This window comes from Etheostoma cragini, chromosome 1, assembly GCF_013103735.1.
Source record: "Etheostoma cragini isolate CJK2018 chromosome 1, CSU_Ecrag_1.0, whole genome shotgun sequence".
In the NCBI taxonomy this organism is placed as follows: Eukaryota; Metazoa; Chordata; class Actinopteri; order Perciformes; family Percidae; genus Etheostoma; species Etheostoma cragini.
In genome coordinates this window covers 32,945,422-32,972,703 of record NC_048407.1, presented here as the reverse complement: position 1 = coordinate 32,972,703, position 27,282 = coordinate 32,945,422, and the positions used below count along the sequence as shown (strand labels likewise).

General features: G+C 41.4%; 1 protein-coding gene across 4 annotated transcripts in view; it reads left to right on the top strand.

The window, feature by feature from the left end:
* LOC117935241 (multiple epidermal growth factor-like domains protein 11) overlaps positions 1-27,282 on the top strand; it is a 145,062-nt gene that overhangs the window by 12,615 nt on the left and 105,165 nt on the right. For all 4 annotated transcript variants that reach the window (XM_034857535.1, XM_034857391.1, XM_034857460.1 and 1 more), the window contains exons 2-4: positions 22,410-22,514; positions 25,529-25,662; positions 26,814-26,915. In XM_034857535.1, coding sequence (XP_034713426.1) covers positions 25,547-25,662; positions 26,814-26,915 — 218 coding nt within the window. In that variant the 5' untranslated portion in view covers positions 22,410-22,514; positions 25,529-25,546. The remainder of the gene's footprint in view (positions 1-22,409; positions 22,515-25,528; positions 25,663-26,813; positions 26,916-27,282) is intronic.

The following is a 27,282-nucleotide window of genomic DNA, read 5'->3' as shown; positions in this document are numbered from 1 at the left end:
CCCCCCCCCCCCCCCCCCCGACGTTGACTTCTGAATTTTGATGTCTATAATTTCTAATTTCTAGAGGCTTCTGATTAGTCGTGTCTTATGCTTTTTTTGTGCTGAATTCCTTATTTCTAAGAAACTCATGGGCACATCTCTAGTGAAATAAACAAGATTTAAAGTGGTGCTTTTGCATCATTCTTTCTGGAGGTTTACAGATCTGTAGATTTAGATCGATTAGTTGTCAAAGTTTTAGAAGTGTTAGAATTTCTTTAATGGTGGCCCTATTTATGTGAATTAATGTACTATATTAAAAACAGTCAATTAAACAATCCCTTCTTCTGCATCTGTAAAGAGTGTTATTTTTTTAAATTTTCGAGTTGTTTCAGACAGCCTCAACAGCGTCTCTGCACAGTGAAGTCATCATAACATCCAAAAAAGGCTAAAATAATGCCAGCTGGGAATTTGTGGGAGCTTTGCATTTCTCACTGCATTCATTAAACGCGAAAGCCCGGAGACGGACAATCCAAATCATTATGTTACTCGTGATAAGTAACGACCTTGCCTGCTCTAGGAGACGAGTGGAACCAAATTACAGCGGAGATCGCCCTGTGACACTAAACAGCCACGGCTTCTGACTGAGGGAGGAACTTAATTCTGTTGTTACTTTTATTTTGAACCTACCCCGATCATGTAGAGAGCACTCGTCTGTGTCCTCTGAACGAAAACACTAGTCAGATTAGAGAAGTGCTCACTGGCTGAGTAGCCTCGCTCTTCTGAGAGTTTAGTTACTTCTCCTCCTCAAATTGGGCCTTCACACGAAGCCGTCGACTTCCAGCTTTGACATCTTCCCTCATAGAAGACCCTGAGAGCTGGAAGCATTAAAGTGGATTATAGTAAGTCCGGCACAGCAAGACTTGCTCATTGTAAAGTGATCCTCCTGCTTTTCTGACAATCTGTCTGTCACAAGTCTCTATGGGGTTAGTTACTGGCCGCACTGTGACAGCTGCTAACCATCAAAAAACAACATGCACCAGTATTGTGCTCCACTTGTGAAAGATTTGGGTAAATCAAGCTTAACTGAACCTGATGCTACCCAAGTATCAGATGTGTTTCCATAAATGTATTTTTTTTATATACATTCGATTAAAGCTGTTTGGAAACACCATAAAATTCAACAAAACAATTTAGATTTTTTGTTGTTGTTGTGCCTTTCTTGAAAAAGAGTTGCTGTAAAATGGGACATGGAAACACCTTCGCTGATTAAGTTCTGACGTGGCGAACATTGAACTCGCGTGACCGATCAGCTGTTTCAGTTGCTAAACTCATTACTGGGCGGTCAGGACGACTTGACTTAGTGGAATGATTTAACTGTGGAGAGCAACGTGGAACGAGCGCTCACTCGGACCGACGAAAAACAAGACCACTGCTCGACTTGACTTGAAGAACCCTCAGTCGACGGAGGGGTCTCCGCCCCTTGATTCTAATATTAAACTTTTTTGGGAAGCCCTACTAACGCCTCAAGAAGAAAAAACTCATTTTTTTAAAATCTGTATGTTTCAATTTTAACATCCGTTGCTGAGCCACTAGTTAGAGTTTGTCTAAAGCTTGTAGACTTTTGGTTAAACGTAGTTAGGGCAAAACAGGAATGACCCAACAATGGGCTCTGGTGCAGAAAGGACCTGTGAAGACCCCGACCATACCAGAGAAATTTGACAATCAGGATGCCCAGACTAACAAAAAATGACCGAGGTTTAAGCTACGTTGCCAATCTCTCTCCTATCATTTACTCTCTTCTCTGTATTTTCACTTTCCAATTAAAAGGCCAAAAACTAAAGAAAATTCATAAAGTCATTGCTGCTTTAATGGGATTTTTTTGGCACTGGAGCCGTACCCTGTTCTGCAGGGTTGGTAGTCCAGCCTTGGTAAAGGTCAATCCGTTATAAAATTCTATATAATCTATATAACTAGTGTCTTCATCATGTAGACTTGAGCACCATGTGCTGAAAACATGAACAACTCCTTCACTGGATGCAGTTTTCATGAATGATTTCCATCGTGAGTTTCTTTCCTAAACCTAACGCTGCTGCTGCTGCAGCTGCACCTTATTTCAGCTGAGGATCTGCCGAAGCATTTTCATATGAGCTAAGACACTAAAGATGACCTTCAGTCTGCTAATGAAGGAAACTGCTGATTGCCGTGTGCTGCTGCGCATCGGAAGCACCTTCATGTGCTCTGATGTGAATTCTAAAGCGAATATCTGACGGAACTTTGGAGATAAATTTGGCTTCTTTTGCTTTCATGTTGGCGGCAGAGCTGCAACAACATACTAATTACGACTGACATTCCTCGGAGGTTTTACATGCTGGTAGATTTGTTTAATATGAAGACGGGTGATAAAGCCCTGTTAGCATTAAAGGTTTTAGTTAAGGATTAACTTTCCCCCAGAAGTTAAGAGGTAATTTGTGCAATTGGCTTATTAGGCTTTTCACAAGTAAATATTAACCCATTCATGAATGTAAAGTATCCTTTATGTGTGTTACTCAACACAAAGTGGCCACAGCAACGCGTCCGTCATCCAGCTTCCAAGGATGTGTTTTAATGTAAAAGCTGCTGAAACCAATCTGGAATCACATGTTTACCAAATCTTTGTACATTTAATGTGTAAAATATCAAATGCAAGCTTTCCATCCCTGCTAAAAGCTACAGCTATACCAATATGTGCAAATCATTCTATATCTTTACTGAATCACCGTTCATGTTACCCTGCTGATGTTTGGGAATTAATGTTACCATGGTCCCCATCTTAGTTTAGCATGTTAGCATGCTGAAATGTTTTCATTTACAGTAAACCCAATGTAAAGCTGAGGCTGATGGGAATGTCTTTGCATTTATTTGGTCATAAAGCAAAGAATTGGATACATTTTTACAAGATAATGACGCTAAATGAAAAGTCGGGGCAAAATGCATCGTTTTGTGGATTTCAGCAGACCGAGTTCTGTGTGCTGGCACCACTGTGGAAAGGCACAAACCATTCATTTAAACTCACCACACAAAAATGACACAGAGCTGGATTGAAAAAGGGCAAAGTAGCCCTTTAGTTAGACAGCAAATTGGTCAAAGAAGTTACATAATCAAATAAAGATCTGTTCATGTTCTATGTTAGCTAATATATATTAAATTCTTCTTCTAAAGCTGTGCACTTCTATAGTTTGACAATGGATGCAGCAGCGTCACGCTATATGCAAACATGAGGATAAAAAAAGGCATTAAGCTGCTGGTCTTGTTTAAAATGAACAATCTTCAAGTCGATGTTTTTTTTTAACCAATCTTAACCAAAAATGTACGCATTGTTTCAGACCATCTGAACGCCACGCATGCACGCGGACAGTTTGAAATTGAGATAGAATTGAATAGCCTGCAGCTACCCTGAGAGTATATTTTGAGATATGACCATTATTATGCAGCAAGTGCATTTCCCATTAAATAAATCCCACAATATGGCTGGCCTTAACGTAAACTCTTGTCTTTCCATCACAGGACATACACACACACACGCATACAAAATAACTTAAGGGTTTTCTTTAACCCTGGTGCTCCCCCCGTCATCTCTGTGACGGTCAATTATTAGCCAGTTTATCTCAATGACAGGTGGACCGTCCTCTGCGGGGCTGTGTGTGACTTTTTACAAATAGTGCTGATATGTCTTCTTATGTGTGCCAGCTCACCCATGGGAACATCCCCACTAACCCACAGCCTCCTGGCTTAACTCCTCTTACTGTCTGTCGATAGGCACAGGGGAGCGCACTGAACTTTCCAGCTCAGCTCTGAGAGGGAGAGTTCAATACTTTGGAAGTGATGTATTTTTTCATTTATGTGTTAAAAATGCGGTGCTTTCACGAGGTAAAGCTGCACTTATCAATGTTTTATATAAGGGATGCTAATTTAGAGGGTTTTTTTCTGACATGGCCCGCCCTCGTTAACCCATCGTTAACAGTTAAGCTGACAAGCAGGCAACAAAGTCCCATTTCATCCGTCTTGAAAGGCTCGGCTCATGCTTTCTTTGTTGCGTGGACAGCTGCAGACATGTAAAGGTCGCTCAGCAGACCTGCACGATTCAGGGGAAAATACGAATCTCAATTTTAAAAAATTTGATATCATGATTCTTTGACACCATTTCTTTCTTGCAAAGTGTAATTTTTATTGCACTCATGAATTGTGACAAAACAAACAAATAAGCAGTACCAAACATAGATATTTAAATACATTACACCTGGCACCTATAGCACATTGTGCGTCACCACAAACCTGTAAACAGAGAGGCTTCAATGAAGAGAAAGGAGAGCATGAGTAGCACTTAGCAGTTTTTTACGGTCTGTTTAAAATTTACAGAAGAAAGCAGTGGCGTTTGTGACGCAGTCAGCTTTTAAAATAAAGTAATGAAATTAATAAAAAAAAAAAAAAAATTACATCCAAGTTATGTAAAAAATTAAATTCCATAACCGAGTGAATTGAGATCGTGATTTTTATATATTAATAAATTGTGCAGGTCTGTTGCTCAGCTATGATGTGTGCATGTTGTGCATTGTGGTGGCCGCATTCCTGGAAGTGTGTGTGTGTGTGTGTGTGTGTGTGTGTGTGTGTGTGTGTGTGTGTGTGTGTGTGTGTGTGTGTGTGTGTGTGTGTGTGTGTGTGTGTGTGTGTGTCAATCTCCACTCATCTACCTGCAAAGTAGTCAGCTGTGTGTCTATGGGCTGAAATGTGTGCCAACAGAAACTGAATTGGTATTATTTATATTTGAATTGGAATTGCTAAACTTGAATAATTGCATTAAAAAACTAAATCAGAATAGTATAGTTTGAAATTGAATTTTATTTGTTTGGAACTAAAATCCAATGAAATATGATCGTCAATGAAAATTCAACTCTCAAACTTCACATTCGGTTCCTACGATTGAAATTCACTTCACAAAATTCAGCCATCCAGGTTGTTTTTTTTACATCCACCTGCCACAGTGACAAGTGGTCAAAAAAAAGGTAACTTCAGGCACCGTTTTGGGGGAGTTTTTATTATTTTTTGTAGAAAAATAAATCGTCCCCCGATAGGCAGGTCTCTTGGGGACAACAGCAGGATTTCCTCCAGGATTTCTCTTTATTCAGCGGCTTTCATGTTTCCCCTCAACCTTCACAAGCCTCCTAGAGCTCGCTGCAGAGAAACAGCCCGACAGCACGACGCTGCCATCTTTCCCGTAGCTTCATGGTCAGGAAGGTGTTCAGTTCAAACATGGAATTAAAGTTGATGGAAGGGAAAAAATTTAAATTACAGAACATCCTTCCACTTTGTTTCAGGGTCTACGACATACCTTCTAGCCCAAATACAATTTAAATTTTTGAATAGTGTTTTTCACTTTTCCACTTTTCCTTTTTAAAGCTGTAACTGGTGAATCACAGAGGCAGCCCTGTTGCTTCTTCTTAGCTGCCTTTAGTCTCTGGGGGGTCTAACTTAGTCGTTCCTCCTCTCACACAGTCTCAGTTTCTGAGGACGTGCTCGAGGCAGATTTACAGCTTGACATATTTTTTACTTTTTTATGGGCGACCTTACTATACTCTGAAGGAAATATTGTGCGTGTGAAACTTTCTTGGATCCTTTTGTCTAATTTTTATTCAGCAGGAAATTAACTTGCCAGCTGTTCATACAGATGTTTCTAACCTAAAGATTCTTTGTGATCACAGGTGATCTGTTTAGTTTACTTTGCGACCTTTGAAAATTGGCTGATCCAGTGATGATCTAAATATGTCAGTGAATGGGGAGAAGTAGCTGTAATAAAAGGCATGTGCGTGCAGACCACCCTTCAACTGTGTTAGTGTCATTAAGTAAAATACTAAATCCGTCACTAACTGCTGAAGCTCTGCTCTGATGAAGATACCAAAAGATGATAATCCTCTTACATCATCCATCCATCCATCTTCGTTGGCTTATCTGGTATTGGGTCGCGGGTGCAGCAGCTCCATTAAGGGACCCCAAACTTCCCTTTCCCAAACCACACTAACCAGCTCTGACTGAGGGATCCTGAGGCGTTCCCAGGCCAGGTTGGAGACACAATCCCTCCACCTAGTCCTGGGTCTTCCCAGAGGTCTCCTCCCAGCTGGACTTGCCAGGACCACCATCCTAAGGAGGCACCCAGGAGGCATCCTCACCAGATGCCCGAACCACCTCAACTGGCTACTTTTGACGCAAAGGAGCAGCGGCTATACTCAGATTTCCTCACGGATGTTAAAGAGGCGTTTCAACCAAGACAGCCCCTCCAAACCCAGAACTCTCAGCATTTCTGGACGGATCTCATCAATCCCTGACGGATGTCATCAATCCCTGGGGCTTTGCCACTGTGGAGTTGGTTAACTACCTCAGCGACTTCCACCAGGGAAATTGACGGCAATCCCCCATCATCCTCCAGCTCTGCCTCTAACATAGAGGGTGTATTAGCTTGATTTAGCAGTTCCTCAAATTGCTCCTTCCACTGCCCTATTACCTCCCGAGTCGAGGTCAACAGTATCTCATCCTTACTGTACACAGCTTGGATGGGTCCCCGCTTCCCCCTCCTGAGGTGGTTTTCCAGAAACACCTTGGTGCCTACCGAAACCCTTCTCCATGTCTTCTTCAAACTTCTCCAACACCCGCTGATTTGCCTCTTTCGAGGCAGAGGCCCAGAGCGACGGGCCCTTGGCTTCCTCTGGGCAGGGTCACTCTATCTCTCTCTCTGTGATTAATATGGGGTTTTGAACCATTCTTTGTCTGGCCCCTCACCTGAGACCACTTTGCCATGGGAGACCCTACCAGAAGCTCAAAGCTGCCGACAACACAGCCCCCATCTTACATCAATCCTCACATAAACCGCCTTTTAAACCCCGCTTTGTGTTCACATTCACAAAGTTATCTTGCAAAGAATCTAGCAAAGCTTTTAAAAAAAAAAAAGAATAAGAACCGTTTACACATTTGGTCGTCTTAACAGTAACCCACTGATTAGGACAATTGAGCTGGTGGCGTTTATGATCTTTCAGAGTTAGAGATGTTGTCTCCTAATGGTCGGCTGCCATCAGCTCTACAGGTTTGTTTTGTTGAAAAATCAGAACACAGAGCAAAAAACAATCTCCTTCCAGCTGAGGTACCACGTTTTAACTTATAAAGTTGCCTCCTTCATTATAGTGTGAAAAACTCTGAGCGCTTATGCATTCAAATACACGTTCACAATGAAATATGGTGTAAACAGCTCTTTTGTATTGGTTTATCAATGGGACTATTTGTACAATTTATGGGGACAACATACTCCCAAAACCCTAACCCTAACTCATGAGGAAACATTTTAGATATCACAATTGCAATCTCTCCATTTTCCTTTGCATTTTAAATCTGTGACCACTCTGCCTCTTATCAACCAACCCATCAATCAATTTCATTCCTTCAATTTGTGTGCAGAGTGTACTAATAAATGCATGTAACTGCGGGAGAGGGAGGGCAGGTCTTAGGCAGTGACCTCATTTAAGATCTTAGTGGCCTGAGGGTTAAAGCTCCTCCTGAGTCTCTCAGTCCTGGCCTGGTGTATCCGGTAGCTTCTCCCCAATCTCAACAGGGAGAAAAAAGGCTGTTACTCGGGTGGTTTGGATCTGTTAATGGCTCCTCTAGCTTTAATCTTGCAGCTCTTTGTGTAGATATCCTTTAGGCATGGTAGGGCACATCCTTAATGCTCAGCTGAACGAACCACTCTCTTCAGAGCCTGGCGGTTTCCGTACAAGGCGGTGTTGTTCCCCATCAGGACGCTCTCTGATGCACGAGTAGAAACTCCTCAGTATTTAAGGAAACACCCGGGCTCCATCAACATTTCCTTCACTGGCTTCTCTTTTTGCAGTTTAGTCCATTCCACAGAGGAAGCATGGGTTAGATGTGAGGAAATTATGCAATTAAACAAGAAAAGGTGTTTTTTTGCGGGATGAGACGTCCTTTCGTATTAAGGGTAATGTGAATTTGTCCCCTGTAAATGGCTGGAGTTAGCCACGGCTTTCAGCTGCACGGCTTCTTGGAAGGCTGTTCTCGTGTATCCTCACTCATAGCTCCTCAGAGATCCATCCACTATCCTCGCTCCTCGGGACAGGAATAAGAACTTTGAGACGGCTTCACAAAGAAGGGCCAGAACAACTTCCGATACAAGCCAGTAGATGTCAAATAAGAGACTTGGAAAGCAGTGCTGGAATTTCCTCAGGCATCTGAGGTGAAACGGTCTCTGCCCTGCTTTTTTCTCAACACTGAGTCAGTATGACTGTATAGACTGTATATTAATGGACAGCGCATGTGTGACGTTACCCATTGGTTTGTGTATGAGTTGCTGTTACGGGCGCATGCATAATTGCACAATGCACAATTTTAGATGTGAGGGAGGACAGAGGGAGGAGTAGCTATACACTTTCAGTGGCAATCACATCATAGCCACGCCCTAAAACACCACATGCTTTATTGCCCATTTTAAAGTAAATGTCTCATTAATTAAAAAAGTAAATGTCATTCTGTAGTGCGGAAGACTTCAAACTAGCAATAAAATCATTATGAAAATGTTTAGTGAGGTAATAAATCAAGTGAGAAGTGGGTGACTTTCTCACAGAAACCAACCCCCTTTTGCAACCTGTGTGTCTCCCCCTGCAGGAATTCAGACACACAGCAGGTTTAAGGAGTCTCCCCCTGCAGGAATTCAGACAGAAAGCAGGTTTAAGGAGTCTCCCCCTGCAGGAATTCAGACACGCAGCAGGTTTAAGGAGTGTCCCCCTGCAGGAATTCAGATACACAGCAGGTTTAAGGAGTCTCCCCCTGCAGGAATTCAGACAGAAAGCAGGTTTAAGGAGTCTCCCCCTGCAGGAATTCAAACAGAAAGCAGGTTTAAGGAGTCTCCCCCGGCAGGAATTCAGACACACAGCAGGTTTAAGGAGTCTCCCCCTGCAGGAATTCAGACACACAGCAGGTTTAAGGAGTCTCCCCCTGCAGTAATTCAGACACACAGCAGGTTTAAGGAGTCTCCCCCTGCAGGAATTCAGACAAAACAAATGATCATATTTCAGTGAGAACTCATAAATAACTACATATAACTACTGTTAGGGAAATCTGTTTGTTTTGTCACGCATTTCTGGATTTCTTTTTTAAAATATACGTTGGCCATTATATTGGAATATCAGATTTTTTAGTAACCAAACATTTTTATTGGTATCATTGGTCGGGCTCTATTTCATCTTTACTGATGCAGCTCTAATCCTATTGTAATGATGTGTTTTTTTTCTGTGTGATTGTCTCAAAGCGAACCTGTATTTATGTTTAGCTAATATTTGTGCCTAAAAATGAAAGTTTCGAAAGGCATACATGCAAGTCTGCACAATATCCATATGGGCTGATACATTCCTGATTGAAGCTCGGTGCTTGATCAGCATCATACTAAGGCTGTCTAATCAATGTTAAGGTGGGCGGAGTGGGAGCCAGCCTGCCTGACAAATTACAGAGAGTGAGTTGTGTGTGCCGGGCTTCAGAAATACCTCACAGCAGTTGCCTGACAAGCGTCACTCCTGAAACGCACAGCTGACGTCGCTGCTCTCTCGGAGAAAAGGTTCCTGCTGAGATGTCGAGAGTTTGCGTCAGTTGTTTGTTCTTGCAGACCTTGATAAAAGCTCATCGCCGTTACCTCCTTTCTCTGTGACACTGCTAAATGCCTTTCAAGTCTTGAGTGTGTGTTTTGGATTTAAATACAGTAGCCTAACAAAGAAAGCAGATGTCGTGGGGAGAAAAGTTGAGCAATCTTGTAAGATTTCGTCACTTTAAGTTTTGTATGTCACGATGACATTATGTGAGCCGATAAAGGCATTGTACAGAAACCCCAAAAACTAGATCAGTGTTTTACCTAGTTCTGTGGAAGACTTAAGCCTAAATTATGCTCCTGCATAAAATCTATGCCGTGGCTACGTACGTAGAGACATGACCCTACGGCGTAGCCGGATGTGTACCTCTCAAAAATGTAACTACACACTGCGGTAACGCACGTCACTTGGCTGTGGCTTGGTAGCGTTGCATCTCCCCCCCCATGCCTTTTGTTTCTCTCACTATGACTAAAGAGTGGGCACTTGCTTTAATCGCTCTCTTTACTCGCTCTACACACACTCCCCCCCCCCCCCACACACACACATGCCGACTTGATGCACACACCAATGCACATTTGTATGAACGTCAGGCCCCTTACTTAGGCTATGTACGAAAGCCTCTGGAGAACCATAAGTTAAGCCTTAGGTGCACCAATTTGGTGGGGGGTTCAAGGGTCTTCTGTCAAGAAACTGTCATGTTTTTCTAAAAGACAATGGTATTTTTACATTTTCACCATTCATATTCTCAGAACTGTGTCTTAAAGACTAGAAAAGCTAGAGCAGAGGATACTTTAAAAAACACAAAATGCTTAAAGAAAGAAACTTTTTTAATGAATTCCAATGGGGACCCGCTGCATGAGGCTTAGGTGGTGCCTAAAACTGCTTGGGGGCTGCGTTTAAGTCTTATCATAGTAGGGAAATCCAGGATAAGTAACTGTTGTCAGTCACTGTGCTGATTTGTCATTGTGGGTCTTACCACCCCCCCACCTCGTTCAGTCCTCTTCACTATCTTTGGTCCTTGCATAGGCTCCATAATAGAGAAGCAGAAACTGGGGCACCCATGTTTCAGAAAGCCCTAAGTGTGTATGTGTGAAACTCAGACCACATCAACTATTTATGCTTCGCAGACCGCAACCTCATTCAGGCATACGTTCAAAGGAAAAGTAACCAGCAGTCATTATACAGTTTGCACTCATCATGCAGTATTGTACATTGATCCTTCTTTCATTTGCACGATGTGTACTAGTTTTTTTATATTTTTTATATATATTAACACTGCAAGATACTTGGAGAGATTGGAGATTTCTTTAGTGAAACATCATCACGCTCAACATGTCATCTGGGAAATCAGGTCAATTACTGAAGGGATTATTTTTCTAATCATAGTGGATAGATTTGTGGTACAAACTGAGATTAGCAGAGCTATCTGTTGGCAGGAATTTCATTTTTCGGTTAAATGTGCTGATGTGCTCCCTGTACAGAAACTCAATAGATATAACCAATGTAAGATTAATGAAATCTATTTTACATGATGTGCTATTTATGAAAACTTTAGATACATTACTCTTGAATACAACTTTTTGGGCTATTTGTTTCATCACTTACAGTTAACACTCATGCTGGCAGTATTTTTTGCTGCTGACTCTTTATTGTGCAGTTCACTTAATGATCCTGAATGTTTGACATTAGTTCAATCAGGAGTAGAGATGTACCGATACTAGTAGCCGTATCGCCTCCAATACTGCCTAAAACGCTGGTATCTGTATCGGTAAGTACTGGAGATTATGCACCGATCCAATACCACGTAATAAAGCCCTGAAGAAAATCTAAGTTAAAGTAGTGTTGTATTCATGTTCTTTTTCAGTCATAACTGTCTGTCAAACTGGATATTAAAGAAAGTTCTGTGGTGTTCATTGTTTGTTTTTGTACATATTTCACTAAGATTTAAACCTGAGCCAGACCAACAACAAAGATAGAAACCCCATCCAGACAGGGATAGTAGTAAAACTTAATAAAATATATGACCCACTGGTATTGGATCAGTACTCTGGATTGGCCGATACGCAAGTTCAGGGATCAGAATCGGTATTGGGAAGCAAAGAATGGCATCAGACCATCTCTATTTAGGAGTAGTCTACATCAACGTTTCATTATAGGGATTGTTCAGGTGCCGCCGGAAAGTCCGCCAGATGTCTTCATTTCGGCCGCATGTCCGTCCCCTTCCTCAGTCTTTGTGTTGGAATTCTAACCTCTGGTCGATTTCTGAGGACTATGGTTACCTGGTCCTCAGATCTCTGCAGGGTAAATCCAGACAGCTAGCTAGACTATCTGTCCAATCTGAGGACTATGGTTACCTGGTCCTCAGATCTCTGCAGGGTAAATCCAGACAGCTAGCTAGACTATCTGTCCAATCTGAGGACTATGGTTACCTGGTCCTCAGATCTCTGCAGGGTAAATCCAGACAGCTAGCTAGACTATCTGTCCAATCTGAGGACTATGGTTACCTGGTCCTCAGATCTCTGCAGGGTAAATCCAGACAGCTAGCTAGACTATCTGTCCAATCTGAGGACTATGGTTACCTGGTCCTCAGATCTCTGCAGGGTAAATCCAGACAGCTAGCTAGACTATCTGTCCAATCTGAGTTTTCTTCTGCACGACTAAATCTACTTTTGATCGTACCCATGTGCCACCAAAACAACTTCCTTCCAGAGGCTATTTTGCAGAGGCACCGTGGCTCCGACCGGAAGGCTATTTCACAAAGATAACACTGCCAATGCAGCGTAGGATCCCTATAACTAACACAAAGTAGACATTAGACAGGAACATTATTAACGGGGAGATTCAGAACTTTCAGTCAATTTATCAGTAAAGAAACCGTATAACTGTAAATGGGTGTAACAGTTAGTGTCAGTTGAGGATAGCCTTGGTTGCCATTGGGGCCAAACAAATTGTTTTGTGCTTCAGTTGAGCTCTCACGAGCCTGAGATGGATCTTTGAGTTGAAAGATATTTAAATGTTCATGGATTCAATGCTAGAACACTTCTTCCTTCTGCCACATGAACCATCACACAGGACATGATAATGGCTGTAAGGACAGCGGGAGAAAAGGCGGTTACATTCAGTGTAATGTGCAACAAGGCGATCTTATGTTTGTTCGGCAGTGATTTAGTCGAACGTGACCTCCTGAGAACTGGTGAATTGTGAGAACAATCGAGGACACGTAGGCCGATAAACAGGACATGGTGAGATTATTTGTCATAAAATTCAAACCATTACCAAACCCTCCATCCCATCTGCTTAAGAATCCAAGAAAGATAACTCAAAACCTGACAGGAGGAGGAGGAGGAAGGAGCCTATTTATCCTGTAGTGCTCCTATTTTTTATCTGAGCATGACGTGATTGGTGAAACATGTGGTGAAATCTTGTTTTTGGACAGCCATTAGTTGTTGACAACAGTTTATGGGAAAAAGAGTGTGAAAAATGACATTGTCGCTGCCCGTGCAAGTCAGTGGAAGAGTCTCTAAACCTTTTTTTGGCTCCTCTCTCGGTACAACGTCATTCCTCAGCCTACACTGTACATTTTAAACAGCTGCACTTGCAGAATTTCTTGAATGTCATGGGACAAATTATCTCACCAATGTAGCAGTGGGGAGTCTCCACTTGGATAATATATTCAGCTATAATTTAAGAATTTTTGCTGTTTACATGTTTACATGAATGATGGATGCGTTTCACTCGCCCACTGCCCTCATCGGGCCTTTGTGTCCTGCAAGGCAGAAATGCTTTCTCAGCTCTCTCTAGCACACTGTGTTCCTCCTAAAAAGCTATTACTTCATTGTCCCCGATACCAAGAGGGAGCTGCAAAACAGTGAAAGCTTGGGTTTTCCTGGGGCTAATTATACATAAAGTTCAAGTTAAATGTCCCCAGGAGCCGGAGACATTACAGGCTATGAGGGGCTATAGGAGGCTTGGTGGATTGCATTCTGCCTCGATATTGAAATAATTCTCCCTAAAGTTCAGGCTTGAATCTGTGTGTTGTGATATAGCCTCTAGAAAGCAACCCTAGTCAGTAAGAGACAGCAGTTTTCTGACTCCCCACACAAACATTGCAAACCTAACTTTCTCTGACAATTAAGAAGGGAAGGTTGTCCAAATCAAATGTCAGGACGACTCTTGGTACACGGACAGCTGCCCTGGCTAATGTGTTTATACCACACAATGATGCAATGTTATGGTTCACGATGAATATGATCGCTATACAGCACGTTATCATTTCATCATGTGGGTGGGCCAATGTCAAACTAGCCCGTTTCTCCTATTACTGCACTCACAGAATTGACACAAAATGCTACGGACAATCATTAAAGTGGATATTCAACAATGGTGTAGTACTGGTACTATTATTGTTCTGTGCCCCATGTTAGTATATGTCACTGATATTGTATCTGTTTATATTATTTTTCAAATTAATGTTTAAAGGTCCCATGACGTGGTGCTCTTTAGATGCTTTTATATAGACCTTAGTGGTCCCCTAATACTGTATCTGAAGTCTCTTTTATATAGACCTTAGTGGTCCCTTAATACTGTATCTGAAGTCTCTTTTATATAGACCTTAGTGGTCCCCTAATACTGTATCTGAAGTCTCTTTTATATAGACCTTAGTGGTCCCCTAATACTGTATCTGAAGTCTCTTTTATATAGACCTTAGTGGTCCCCTAATACTGTATTTGAAGTCTCTTTTATATAGACCTTAGTGGTCCCCTAATACTGTATCTGAAGTCTCTTTAACCCTTGTGTCGTCTTCCCATCAACCGTGAAAAAAAAACTGTTTTGGTCACTTTTTTCCAACATTATTATCTTTTTTTCTGACATTATTGTCACTTTTTTTCAACGTCATGGGTGCTTTTTTGAGTTTTTTGATATTTTTAATGCCGACATTTTCAGCGCTTATTTTTTTGGGCCCATTTTTTGTGCCAAATTTTGGTTTTGTTTTACTGAAAACGGGTCAAATTTGACCCGAGGACAACACAAGGGTTAATATAGACCTTAGTGGTCCCCTAATACTGTGTCTGAAGTCTCTTTTATAGAGGCTTTAGTGGTCCCCTAATACTGTATCTGAAGTCTTTTTCAGACCACTAGAGCCAGTCCCACAATGAGCTTTCTGTAGTATGTGCCATTTCAGTCTGTAGCTTTTTAGCAGGAGGGGGGGGGGGCAAGGTGGAGGCTGGGGGTGTGGCCTTGACCAACTGCCCCTTTGCTCGTTTTGAAAGCCATGATGTCTCTCTCTCTCTCTCTCATGGGTAGGCCAAATTCTCTTTGTGGGCAACTCAGAGAAATAGCGGGAAACCTTTCCCCTTATAACCTCATAAGAATTAAGATTCCAGATTGGCCCATCTGAGCTTTCATTTTCTCAAAGGCTGAGCAGGATACCCAGGACTTCGTTTACACCTATCGCCAATTCTAGCCACTGGGAGACAATAGGCAGGCTGGGGGAACTCATTTTATTGTTAAACTCCTAAAGTGAATTTATTATGCCATGGGACATTTTTTAATAAGTTTGTTTCTCAATGCATAGACAGAGTAAGTGGGGGGGCTGATATTTAATGCATTATCTACATTGCCACCTTTCATCCAATGTTCCAAAGGCTCATTCTGTTCACTAATCTGATATCATTTTTAAAAAACTAACTAAAAAACATTGGAGAACCCTATTTGCATTTATTACAAGCACATAATGTAATCAGAAAACTGCTTCCCTGGTTAAAAAAACAATGCAACTGATCTCAGCTGGTATTCTGTTTATAAGGAAGTGCAATGGAAATTTCTAAGTACCCCAAACCTTTGTCCGGTAGTGTATGTCTTCTGTGGGAACCGATGGGCTGAGTGACACAGACCAGGTAGTGAAGGATTGACAGACGAACACATTCTTCTTTTGAGGTGTTTTATATGGTTTAACAAACTGTTGTTTACTTATATTTAGTGATGTCCCATTACTGAAAACTCAAGCTGCACATAGTACCCAGCATCAGTTGATTTTTTTAGTTTCATAGCCTTCTGATAGTTTGAAAATCACAGAAAAGGGGATGACATGCAAAAAAAGGCCAACAGGTTGGAATCAAACCCTGCTGCTGCCGAGGGCTCTGCCCACGTCGGGCGCTTCGGTTAATATTAACAAACTTTCAGGGCATACTTGTGGTGTTGCTTGTCTGTCTGTCAGTCAGGATTGTGGTCCTGATGGAGTAGCATTGGCCGAGGAAGAACCCATTTAATTTTGATGTCCATCCAAATCACATATATTCATTAATTTTCACTTTCACAGCAAGAGGCTGAGGCATTTTTGCTGCGTTCAGCTGGCGCGGGAATAATCAGAAACCTTAGTTTCGACTGTGAAAATTCAATCGCGGCTATATAAATATTTTTCATTGATGTTGAAGACACTGATGTTCCCCCATTAAGATCATATGTTACTCACTGAAAACAGCTATTTCATGATTTGTCACTGATAAGTGTTTGAAGTCTGACGAGTTACATGCGCTCCATCCAAAACCATGCGCTCGACTCGGACCCTGCCCCCTCGTTTGCAAACAGGCCTCCTGTGTGATTTTACATAATATAAATTGCTGAGGGCAAGCAAACAAGGGCATTGCAAATGATTATTGAAACTTCCTGCTGGTCTTCTAATTGGATGTCTTGACACTGAAAAGCGTACAGAAGACGACCACATATATCCTTTAAGTCACTTGGCCCATTACACATGCAGCTGTGGCATGCATTATTATTCTAAAGATGTCACTTTATAGTTTTTGTGACCTGTAGAGATTTCTGGGGTGTTTTATTGAGCCTGTTTTGCAAGTTTAATAAGAGCTAATATTTGGAAACCATCTGAAGGGAAATGTGAAAAAACCCTTAATCAACAAAAGTAGCGTGTCTTAAAGATAGAAGGGACTAAAGTGATCAATTTATTGACCAGGCTCCATGAGCATCAATACCTCCCCTCCATCCTCAGCTCCCCTTTGCCTATAGGTGACCATTAATCAGGGCGAGATGAAGGCTGAATGGACGGATTAGGGTAATTTCACAAACTGGTGCATTGCCAATTGAGCGTAGCTCTTATAGACCCAGTGCAAAGAGAGAGGGTCACTGAGGTTATGGTTCACTAACTCCCCCATCATGTACAGAAGCTCAGAACTTGGGTCTGTTGGAGAAAATCCATTACTTTGACAGTTCTGTTGATTTGTTAAAGTGCCCATATTATGAAATCGGCCATGGTTTCAATTGTTTGCGTATATCTATAATTCAAAATGCCAATATCATGGGGGAAAACATCACTTTTTCTGGGATTTGAGGTGTTATTTTGTGCCTCTGGTGCTTCCATGCGCATACTAACTTGGAAAAAAAACAACTATCCATGCTGTTTTGAGTAAGATACGGCTTTCTGAATTTCCTCTGCCTTCAGTCTCCAGCTGGATGTTCAACTTCTGCACGGCTTTCTACATAACTCGCCGAAACATGGTTGCTAACTGTAGCACATGCTAGCGCTAGCATACTAGCTCATACTCAATGGCAAAACACTGCTGCAACACACACTAGTTGACCATAATCTCCAAAAGAACTACTTATTGTCCCTGTTCTGCAGGTATTCCACAAGTGGCCCTGGTCTAAAAGAAGTCTCCCAGCTGATCCTGCCTTGGACTGACCAAAGTTGGAGAAAGAGTTATCTAGCTGATGGGATCTTACCGAGCTAGTAAGCATGGGTGACTCCTCACAAAGATAGTATAGAAGTAAGATGTCTCACTCTGTGGCTAAAACACAGACATAAACACACAGGGTGAAAAGAGGAGCTGCAGCAATGTGCGGTACAACAACAAATATGGTGTTTTTGAAAATGAAACCATGTAAACCTATTCTGGTGAAACCTCAAAATACAATTATGTACCTGCAAATGAGCATAACATGGGTGCTTTAAATGTGTTAAATGTCTGAGGTAGTGTAATTCTTTGACAAACCATTTGATTAATTTATAAAAATTGTATGAGTCTGTCGCTGAAACACATAAAGCGGAAGCAAAGTACTTGTACTGTAACTGTGCTTCCATCGATCCAGACTACACGCTAGTTAACTCCAGCTGTTGCCCCTAACATAGGCACTGGCCTTACATCTGTAGTTGGTCCCTGGTTGCGAGACTATGGCTGCCCACTGCTCCTAGTTATGGAACGGTTAAATACAGAGGATACTAGGTACTTAACAAATACTACATGCTCAGTGGTCTGGATCTACAGAAGTACATTTCCAGGTCCTTCCGCTCTTTGTTCGCCTCCGGGAAACAACAACAAACTTTAAACTAGCAACCTACACGCCGACAATGGCACATTTTAATAAAAATGTGTATGGCACAACAAGGCCGGCCTGCTTGGTTCTGTCAGGCAACGACTGTAAAGATTTACCAAAAATACGTTGACGGCTTTTCCTCTCTAACTGGTACGTTTTTGGGATCGATTGGTGGTATTTCTGTGGACGCAGTACACACGGTGACACACTGGTAGAAGCAAATCAACATGCCAATTTAAAAAGCTCAAACCAGGGGTTACTCCACAGCGCCGTGGCGATAGTTCTGGCAATGCTACTATAAAGTTGGTCCCTGTGTATCAGACTATGGCTGCCTACTGTTCTTAATTAGTAAGGATGGGCTTAATGCAAAGGATACATTCCTTGTATGTCTAAATGTACTTGGCAAATACAAGCAATGTAATTTTATTATTCTATTAATAATTCATATGTCTACGTTTGGGTGTGTTTGACAGGAGTAACCCTTTAGCCCAAAGGTGTCAAACTCATTTTAGTTCAGCCTAATTTGATGCCGAGTGGGCCGGACAATTAAAACTATAGCACAGCTCTTCATAGCTATAAAAACAATAAATGAATGTGTTTCCCTTTGTTTTAGTGGAAAGAAGTCAATACTAATGCTATTTCGTTAGCAATTATGTTTCGACAAAGACATTTTGGCTAATGAGGGTGTAAAGGCGAGTACAAAAGAAAGCAGATGTGTTGTATTAATCACTGAACATTAGCTGTGTCTGTCTCAGCATTGTTTTGTCTTTTTCTTCTTTTTTCAGCTGCTCCATGTCTAAAACAGTGCGCCCCTAGCGGACAGTTTAGGAATAGCAGTTTATTAAAAAAATTCTAGCTCATGACTCATTGCAATTTTTGCCTTTCAGATTTATTCTGCGGGCCAGATTAAACCCCCTGGCGGGTCGTACGTTTGACACCCCTGCTTTAGCCTGTTCAGCTACTCCAAACCAAACAGCTGCTTTGCCATCGTTTTTGAGTTTAGATTACCAAAGAGTCCTGGGAGACCACCAAGGAGATCGACTGGTCTCTTTCTACTGTCAGCAGACTGTAACTCTCCATCATGGTGGAGCGGAGTATTGGCCACAGGGGAGCACACTGGCCAATGAAGACTTGAGTCACGTGTTAGGATCTTTAGATGGCTTTACAAGTATTTGGTAGCTAATTACGGAAAGCAGCCCATGGAATGGAGATATCCATTGTGCCATGCAATAAGTAACTCGATTGTATTGAATTTAGTGAATTGAATCCTTACTATTGGACCTATGCGTTTACCTTTTTCAGCTGCAGTGACTGATTCCATTAAATACCTGGTTTGTGTTACAAATGTACAAAGCTCATATTCAGATCTCCCAGAACCATCTTGGTTTTTCTCTGTCCTTTTACATCAAGCCATTTTGTCACCGATCTACATAGAAAATACCAAGCAAAGGCCCAGGTTTGGTTCAAACCCCGGCCCTTTGCTGCATGTAATCCCCTCTCTTTCTCTCTCTCTCTCTTTCTCTCTCTCTCTCTCTCTCTCTCTCTCTCTCTCTCTCTCTCTCTCTCAGCGATAATACAACTACATTAAAAGGTTATTATCAAACTGTATTCATATTGTGGGGCAATCCACATGTAGCAGCTATTTTTACCATGGAGCCGTGTCAGCGGCACAGCTGATGTGACCCAAACATTTCCAGTAATAGTTATCTCCAGAGCGATGTAGACAATCGTGTTGTTTAGCCCCGTTAAACGTCCCATGGCATGAAAATGTCACTTTATGAGGTTTATTAACGTTAATATGAGTCCCCCCAGTGGCTAGAAATGGTGATAGGTCTAAACTGAGCCCTGGATATCCTGTTCTGCCTCTGAGAAAATGAAAGCTCAGATGGGCCGATCTGGAATCTTCCCCTTATGAGGTCACAAGGGGCAAGATTACGCTGAGGATTAGTCCAAAAGATCGTCCCAGAGTTTAATAGTTCTTTATATATTCAGTTAACAAGAGGCACTTGAGATTAAATATGGCAGTGAGATCATATGTTTTTAAGCTGTAGATTCAGTATGATACATGTTTTGTGTGTGTGTGTGTTGTGTGTGTGTGTGGGGGGGGGGTGTTTGAAAAAAATGAGATTATCTAGATTAAATAGGATGACTCTTTTCTAAGAGATGGGCATTTAGTACCATCGGAAACCACTGATCTGTTTGTTCAATTCTATTCTATTATGGTTATTTCAGCTCAAGACTACATCTTTCTTCTTTTACTGGTGCTGTATATTACATTATATCCTCTTCCCCTATAAAGCCATAATACCAGTGTCTGTACCACATCTTGGCAGCTCTGTCTAAGCTCCCCCCCCCCCTCGCCCCCCCGACAGCTCCGCTCTGCAGAGCCCTGACAGTGAGACATTCATCAGGGTCGGGGAAATATTGTTTGACTAACAATAACAGTGTTTTTATTGATTTTCTGTCGCAGTGAGTTGCCGCTTATAAGAAACAGCGCCCAATGAACACACACACACACACACACACACACACACACAAATACTGTACACACACATTACAAAGCACAAAGCTCTGTAGTGCTTTGGTTCTTATGCTACTTTTCTAATTTTTATGAACTGCGGTGATAAAATATGGCCGAGCTCAGGTAAACCCACTGCCGACTGAATGTTTGATAGGTCTGAATTATCTCTGGGTGTAATCCTAAGGAACATCAAATGGAAGCTTCTACCTGTGTGTGCTGAACTGAAGGAAATAGAGGAAGTGAATTCTCTGCAGTTTTAGTGTCCTCCAGTCCATTTAACTACAAGGTGATGATTAAGACATTGTTGCAGTGCAAATATTTGGGGCATACTGCAGTATTGGGTGGGGAGTAGTAGTATCTGGAGCATCTGGAGCAGTCCTTACTTGTGTTTTCAAGGTGTAACTCTTATCTGAATCCCTTTTAAAGATAAGATTATATACAGTATACCATACAATTTAAAAGTTGTGAATCAGCTGTTTCAGTGAAGTTTTTCTTTGTGCTGCCAAGATTAATGGAATAATCGCTTAGTTGTCAACCATAAAATTGTTCGCCCAAGTGTTTTAAATCTCCGTTTCATTTCCTTTAAGGTAAAAAATCTCAGATTCCTGCTTGTTAAATGTGAATATTTTCTTAGTCTCAGAGAACGAGACGTCGTGACCCAATCAGGCGGCGAAACGTCGGCGTCAAAACGGGTGTTTTTCAAAAAAGTGTTTTCCAAATGTCTTTGGTTGAGGGTTCAATTACTTATGTAGAGCCTGATTAAACAGTTTAATCAATTAGTTGTTAACTAAAATAATTAGTTAGTAATATTATTATAATTGCCTTTTTTTCTTTGGTCATTTTTGATGAATTGAAGTTCCTTTAAATGTGAATTTGTTGTAGTTTCTTCTCTCCTCTGTGACGTCCTCTGGAGCTTTTTGGGAAACACTGATCCACATTTCTCACCATTTTCTGACATTTTAGAGAACCACGACTCATCCATTCATCCAGAAAATAATCAGCAATGAAAATAATCTTCAGTTCAATTTATTTATAGTATCAAATCATAACAAGAGTCATCTCGAGACACTTTATAGATTGAGTAGGTCTAGACCAAACTCTATAATTTATTTAAGTCCCAACAATTCTAGTAATTCCCCAATTACAGGCCTAAATAAGAACTATTTAAACAGATAAAAACTGTATGATTTAGACACCACATGTACTATATACATATTAAATAAAAGAATAAAATGATTTTAACTTCCATTTAGTGGGTGTCCCCACTGTTTTGGATGACAGGGGAGAATACTGTTGCAACTTGAATTTATTTTCCAGTCCAGAAAAGCGCAAGTGACCCTGGATCATTGTTGAAGCCCAATGGTGCGACGTGGCTCTAAATATTAAGGAGTTGTGTTTTTCCTTGGTCCCTCTGCAGAGACCAGCCTAGACCGAAACAGGAAGCTGTTCTTATTTTAATCTGCACACATTCTGATAAAGCTTTCCGTTTCTTTTACCAATGATGGCTGATTTCTTCTCTTCTTATTCCACGCTTGCTCAGAGGGAACGTTCTTTCCTTTCAGCCTGGTTGATCCATAACACAGTGTTTGGTTCTCCATGTGCATAACAAAAAAACATCTTAAGTGGGAAAATATTTTTGTAGAAGTCTGCTTTATTTTATTTATGCCTCTATTTCGGTATTTTGGCCCCAGTTTTATGTGGTTTATAAAGAAATCTGGGTACAATGAGCATACCTGTAAAAAAACTAGTTTATAAACAAGACTAACTTTAAACCGTCAAAGAGGATTCAGACATTTATAGTTGTCTTCTTAACATCTGTCTGCACCTAAATTGTGTGTGTGTGTGTGTGTGTGTGTGTTTGTGGTAATACTATATATTTGTTCTCAGTGTTTTCCTCCCTGTGTTCCACTCAGGCATCCCGAGGTCCAGCCCCGTCCTCGTCCACTGGGGGTCTTTTTGTTGCAACAGGGTTCAGTTCCACAACAGATTACCATTCATCACACACTCCTTTACTCAAGGTAAGCTGCATTTTGTGTCTCCACGTGAAATTTTTGCTTCCTGTCTAACATTATTCCCTGGACATGCTGCTTGGTTTGAACTGGCTCTCACAAAATATAAAAGTATTTTTCTCTAATCCTCGGGATAGGGCTGGGTATCGATACCGTTTAACCGTGGTTAAAAATCCATTTTAACAACAAACAAAAATAACATTATGGTATACATCTGGTTTTTAGTAGTCAAGCCTCTCAAAATGCCACATTTGTTGTATTTTAAAAATGAAGAAAAAACTTGGTAGTATCTTCTCTTCCCTACTTGAATTCTGTAAATGAGGTTGGCAAAAGTAATGAATGAATGAATGAATGAACAATTTGATAAAATGTCTTTTTTTTAAATTAAAATTCCATTGAGAATGAGTTTTTGCCTTCAACCTATCCCAAGCTCAACTGTCTCTCTCACTTTACCATGTAATTATTATCCTCTATGTCACATGTCAGCGATGGGGTTGTTTACGTCAAACTTGACTTATTGTCCCTATCAATTCATCTCACAGAGGCTGATGTACTGTCTGCAGCCTGTCTGGCTCCACATAGCAGACACCTGTGAGAAAGACACAAAAAAACATCCATCTTGCCTGACTTCTCAGTGTCTCCTTGTGGCCTCGATTCCTATTAAACCTAATGAGAGCACTCCAGCAGTTGTCCACAAATGAACATCACAATGCCATTCCTTTACGGGACAACGTGGGCGGGAGAGTTTGGCTCGTACCACCTATGTCACTCAGGGGTTTATTCACCATCACCATGTTTTTCCAGGGCTGTCAGTGGGTGTGCGCCTCTGAAATGGTCGTGGCCTGAGGAATGGTTCCCTTCTCGAGGCTTTCAGGATGTCACTGTCATGCCCACAGCTGCCGTCCACCGCCTACACCACTCCCCCGGAAACATTAATTGCACAAACATATTGGAAATAAAGGTCCCTCAATGGAGATATTTGTCCAATCGGGATATCAGGATGTTTTGAATTCAGGTTTGCAGGTTTTGAAAAGGATTCCTACCGTAATTTCTATCTGCGTTGCCTGCAATTCTCCCCTTGCATCAGAGATGTAACCATGGGGATACATGATAACAATAATAATATCTATGCAGCTAAAAATCAGTGCTTCCTTAAATTGTTTTGCACGAAGACATTTTTTCGCCCATTTGAGCAAAAGAAAATGACAGCTTGGAAAAAGGAGCGATGACTCCCCGCTGGCTGCTGCCTTTACTGTTGAATCTAACCTTTATGTAAAGCAGTGAGGAATTTCTGTGGAAAACACGATTGGTTATGTCAGGCACACAACCCCACATTGAGTTGTTGCTTGTAGAGACGCTGATTGGCATTCTCAGCAGTGCATGCGTGTCCTGCTTTTTCATCTTGTACAAAGTAGCAGAGGTTTCAACTTTTTCACGACGCTCGCCCTTTTTCTCCTGACGTGCATTCAGCCGCCGTCACTTTGCGTCGCAGAAAATAACAGTGGATCACCCCCAAAGCAGAAGTTTCATTGCCTTGTGAACTCGGTTGGAATTTCAGAAAATCTCCATGTTTACTCTCTGGTTGCATTGCTTTCCCTTTTGCTTTTTTATTATGACATTGGCCACCGATACTGACAGTGACATTTTTGAAATTGCATCTCGCATCCATTTTTACGGATTTTCAATGGCCCAAATTATCATTTTGTCTGTTAAATGAATTGTCCGCAAAATAAAACCATATCCATATAAACAGCATTGCAGCGGATGCGAGGACATTAGCACTGGTGCGTCCTGGAGGCGCTAACAGCTAACAGACGCTACTAGCACCGACTAGCACTGGTCACTGCTGCTGTCTGAAAAACAACAGATGGGACAAAATGTTGCGTTTACTGGTAAACTGGTAAACCTTGAGACCGACGTATAACCGACTGCTCGGTTGAGTTTTCCTCCCCTTACTCTGTCCTCTGTGACTGTCTACATCTAGAAACTAAGCTGCACGGGGTGCAGGGAACTACTCTGACTGGCTCATGAGCAGACGGCTTCATGGAGGGGAGATTGGCTTTGCAAAAATCCTCAGCATTCTATGAAATTACGGTTTAAAAAAAATAATCGCTCGATCACGGAAATTTGATCGTGGGTAGTCAAAATCGCGATCGCAATTAAAATTTGATTAATTGTGCAGCCCTAATGGTGGGGGTATTATTTGTGCCTGCATGGCCGCCCAAAATGCACATACAGCAAACAGCACCCAACCCAAAAATAAAAATACTTATTGCTTGAGGGGACTTTACTGAGGCTGCAGAGATTTGTTACATGCCTTTATCCCCGGCGTAGCACCATGTGTGGCCACCAGATTAATCTGAGCGGTTGTGATATGATTCATTTAAAAGCCAGGGACTTTCCTCTAATGTCCGCGATTTTTGTTATTGTGAAATATTGGATAGTTTTACCTCTGTGGGCCTCAAACAACTGTTTTAGATGGATCTACTAACAAGTCATAGAGATCTGAAATGTGACACAGGGTCTTTACTAAGACCTCAATCATTAACCCTGCATTGGCTTATCACATGTTGTTTTAATCATGTTTTTTTAATATTTTTAAACTCTTAAGTGTAACAAGTAACTATATCTGTCAGATAAATTTAGTGCAGTAAAAGTATAATATTTTGCTCCAAGTTGTCGTTGAGTAGAAGTAGAAAGGATGGAAACAGTATTTGAGTGAATGTACTTGGTTACTTGTCCACCACTGCCCATGAAATGGACAGGTTTGATGAACGGCACCAACACACTGAGTTTTTGAGGTTGTTGTTCTGTGAGTCATATTGAAAGTTATTCCTCACTGTTTATCTTTTCCTCATTATTTTTGGAGTGATTGCAAATAAATGGTTTCCTGTTTTTCCTCAAGCCTTGATGCCAGAGTTACATTTTAATCCTCACGGATTCTTCTCTGATTCATGCCCACCACGTCCCTTTTTTAAAGGTCTCTCTCTCTCTCTCTCTCTCTCTCTCTCTCCTCCTCACAGGACGGAGGGAGGACAACAATGGGTACCGGTGGGGTTTCCCCCCAAGCCCTGCTGTGGCTCCACTTGTTCGGCTTGATCTCTCTGGGGTCGCCCCTCAACCCGGACGACCCCAACGTCTGCAGCCACTGGGAGAGGTCAGTTTCCCCAAGTCAGTCTCCTCTTCTCAATATTCAAAGTGAAATAAGAGCGCTCAAAACGCCGCATTGAACTAATGGACTCCCCGCCACAAATCAAGACTGAGGGTTCGCCAATAATCAAAAGGTTCACTCCTGGGGACACGCTGAGGCCGTAAATCCACAGCGATGGTAATGTGACTGCTTGAGTGGTCTCAGCACTCAGTGCCTCGCTGAGTTAAAGCACAATGTCATTTCTGATGAGAGCAACTCAGAGACCATGCGCTGTGATCGATAATCTCTCAGTGGGAATTGTGGAAAAGTATATTACCTCCGATGGCTGTAACAGTTTTAACTTCTTGCTAAAGGTTAGACTCAGTTCAGTGACCTTTAATCCATCTGTGTCAGGAGTGTATTGTTACAGGAAAACAAACTCTGGATAGAAGAGAAAATTCTAGAAATGTGTTGCATTGCAGGATTCTTCCATCCTTAAAACTCTCTTGAAAATGTGGCAATGCAAAAAATAAATACACATAACAACATCATAAACAATAAAAAATCAAGTTATAAGACATAAACCAAACATACACTATCATTGCATGACACAGCTCATTTAAAACAACAAAATACACACATAAGTGAAAAGGACAGACACATGGACAGCTCTACCAGTCTTTCCTTACATTTAGGATGGGGTATATCACCCTACTATCGTCACATAACATCAAAAGTTAAGTTCTGTCAGGATTCTGGTTTTTAGGCAGATACAATAAAGCCATTTAAAGCTTCGAAAGAATCCTTTTTTTCAGGTTTAATGAATTGCACCACAAGGACACGTCCTCGCTCTCTATCCCGGGATCAATACTGGACTTCCTGATGATCTGTTTTAAAAGGAAACATTACTGCGAGTCATGAGAAAAAGAACGTACCTCTGATGTTCAGCCTTTTTTTTAAATATTGTGTCTACTCCACCACAATGCCAGTTTCAGTTATGAGCTTTTGGACTTCAGTGAAGCCTTGAGGGTAATTGGAAAACACTTTAATTTGATGTGTGACAGGCTGCTTTTATGATTAATTTACACAATATTAGGAAATTAATCGTGCATTCATTCAACAGTTTCTAGGAACCCTGTTAATCGGTGGTTGTTGTTTTGTTTTTTTTATCCCTCCAGCTATGCAGTGACGGTGCAGGAGTCCTACGCTCATCCATTTGACCAGGTCTACTACACCCGCTGCACCGACATCCTCAACTGGTTCAAATGCACCAGACACAGGTATGGACTCAGACGGCAACACTTTCAGGCTACAGTATGGAATTATTTTTTAAATTAGTCCATAAAATGTCACAATTTCTCAAACGCCCCGAGGTGGTGACTCCTTCAAAGTGCTCAAAATAATGTTTCTTCAAATATTCAATTTGCTGTGGTGAAGTATTGAACGAGGAACGAAGCCGTTCATCCAACTCAGTGTTCATTAGGCCGACAACTATTTTGTTGTTGTGGTTGTTGTTGTTGCTGTTGTTTTCTAGATTAATTGATTAATCATGTTGTCTATGCAGCGTCAATCCCAGTTACACAAAGTCAAAGGGGATGTCTTTTAATGTCCAAAATATATTAAGTTTAATATAATATATATATATAT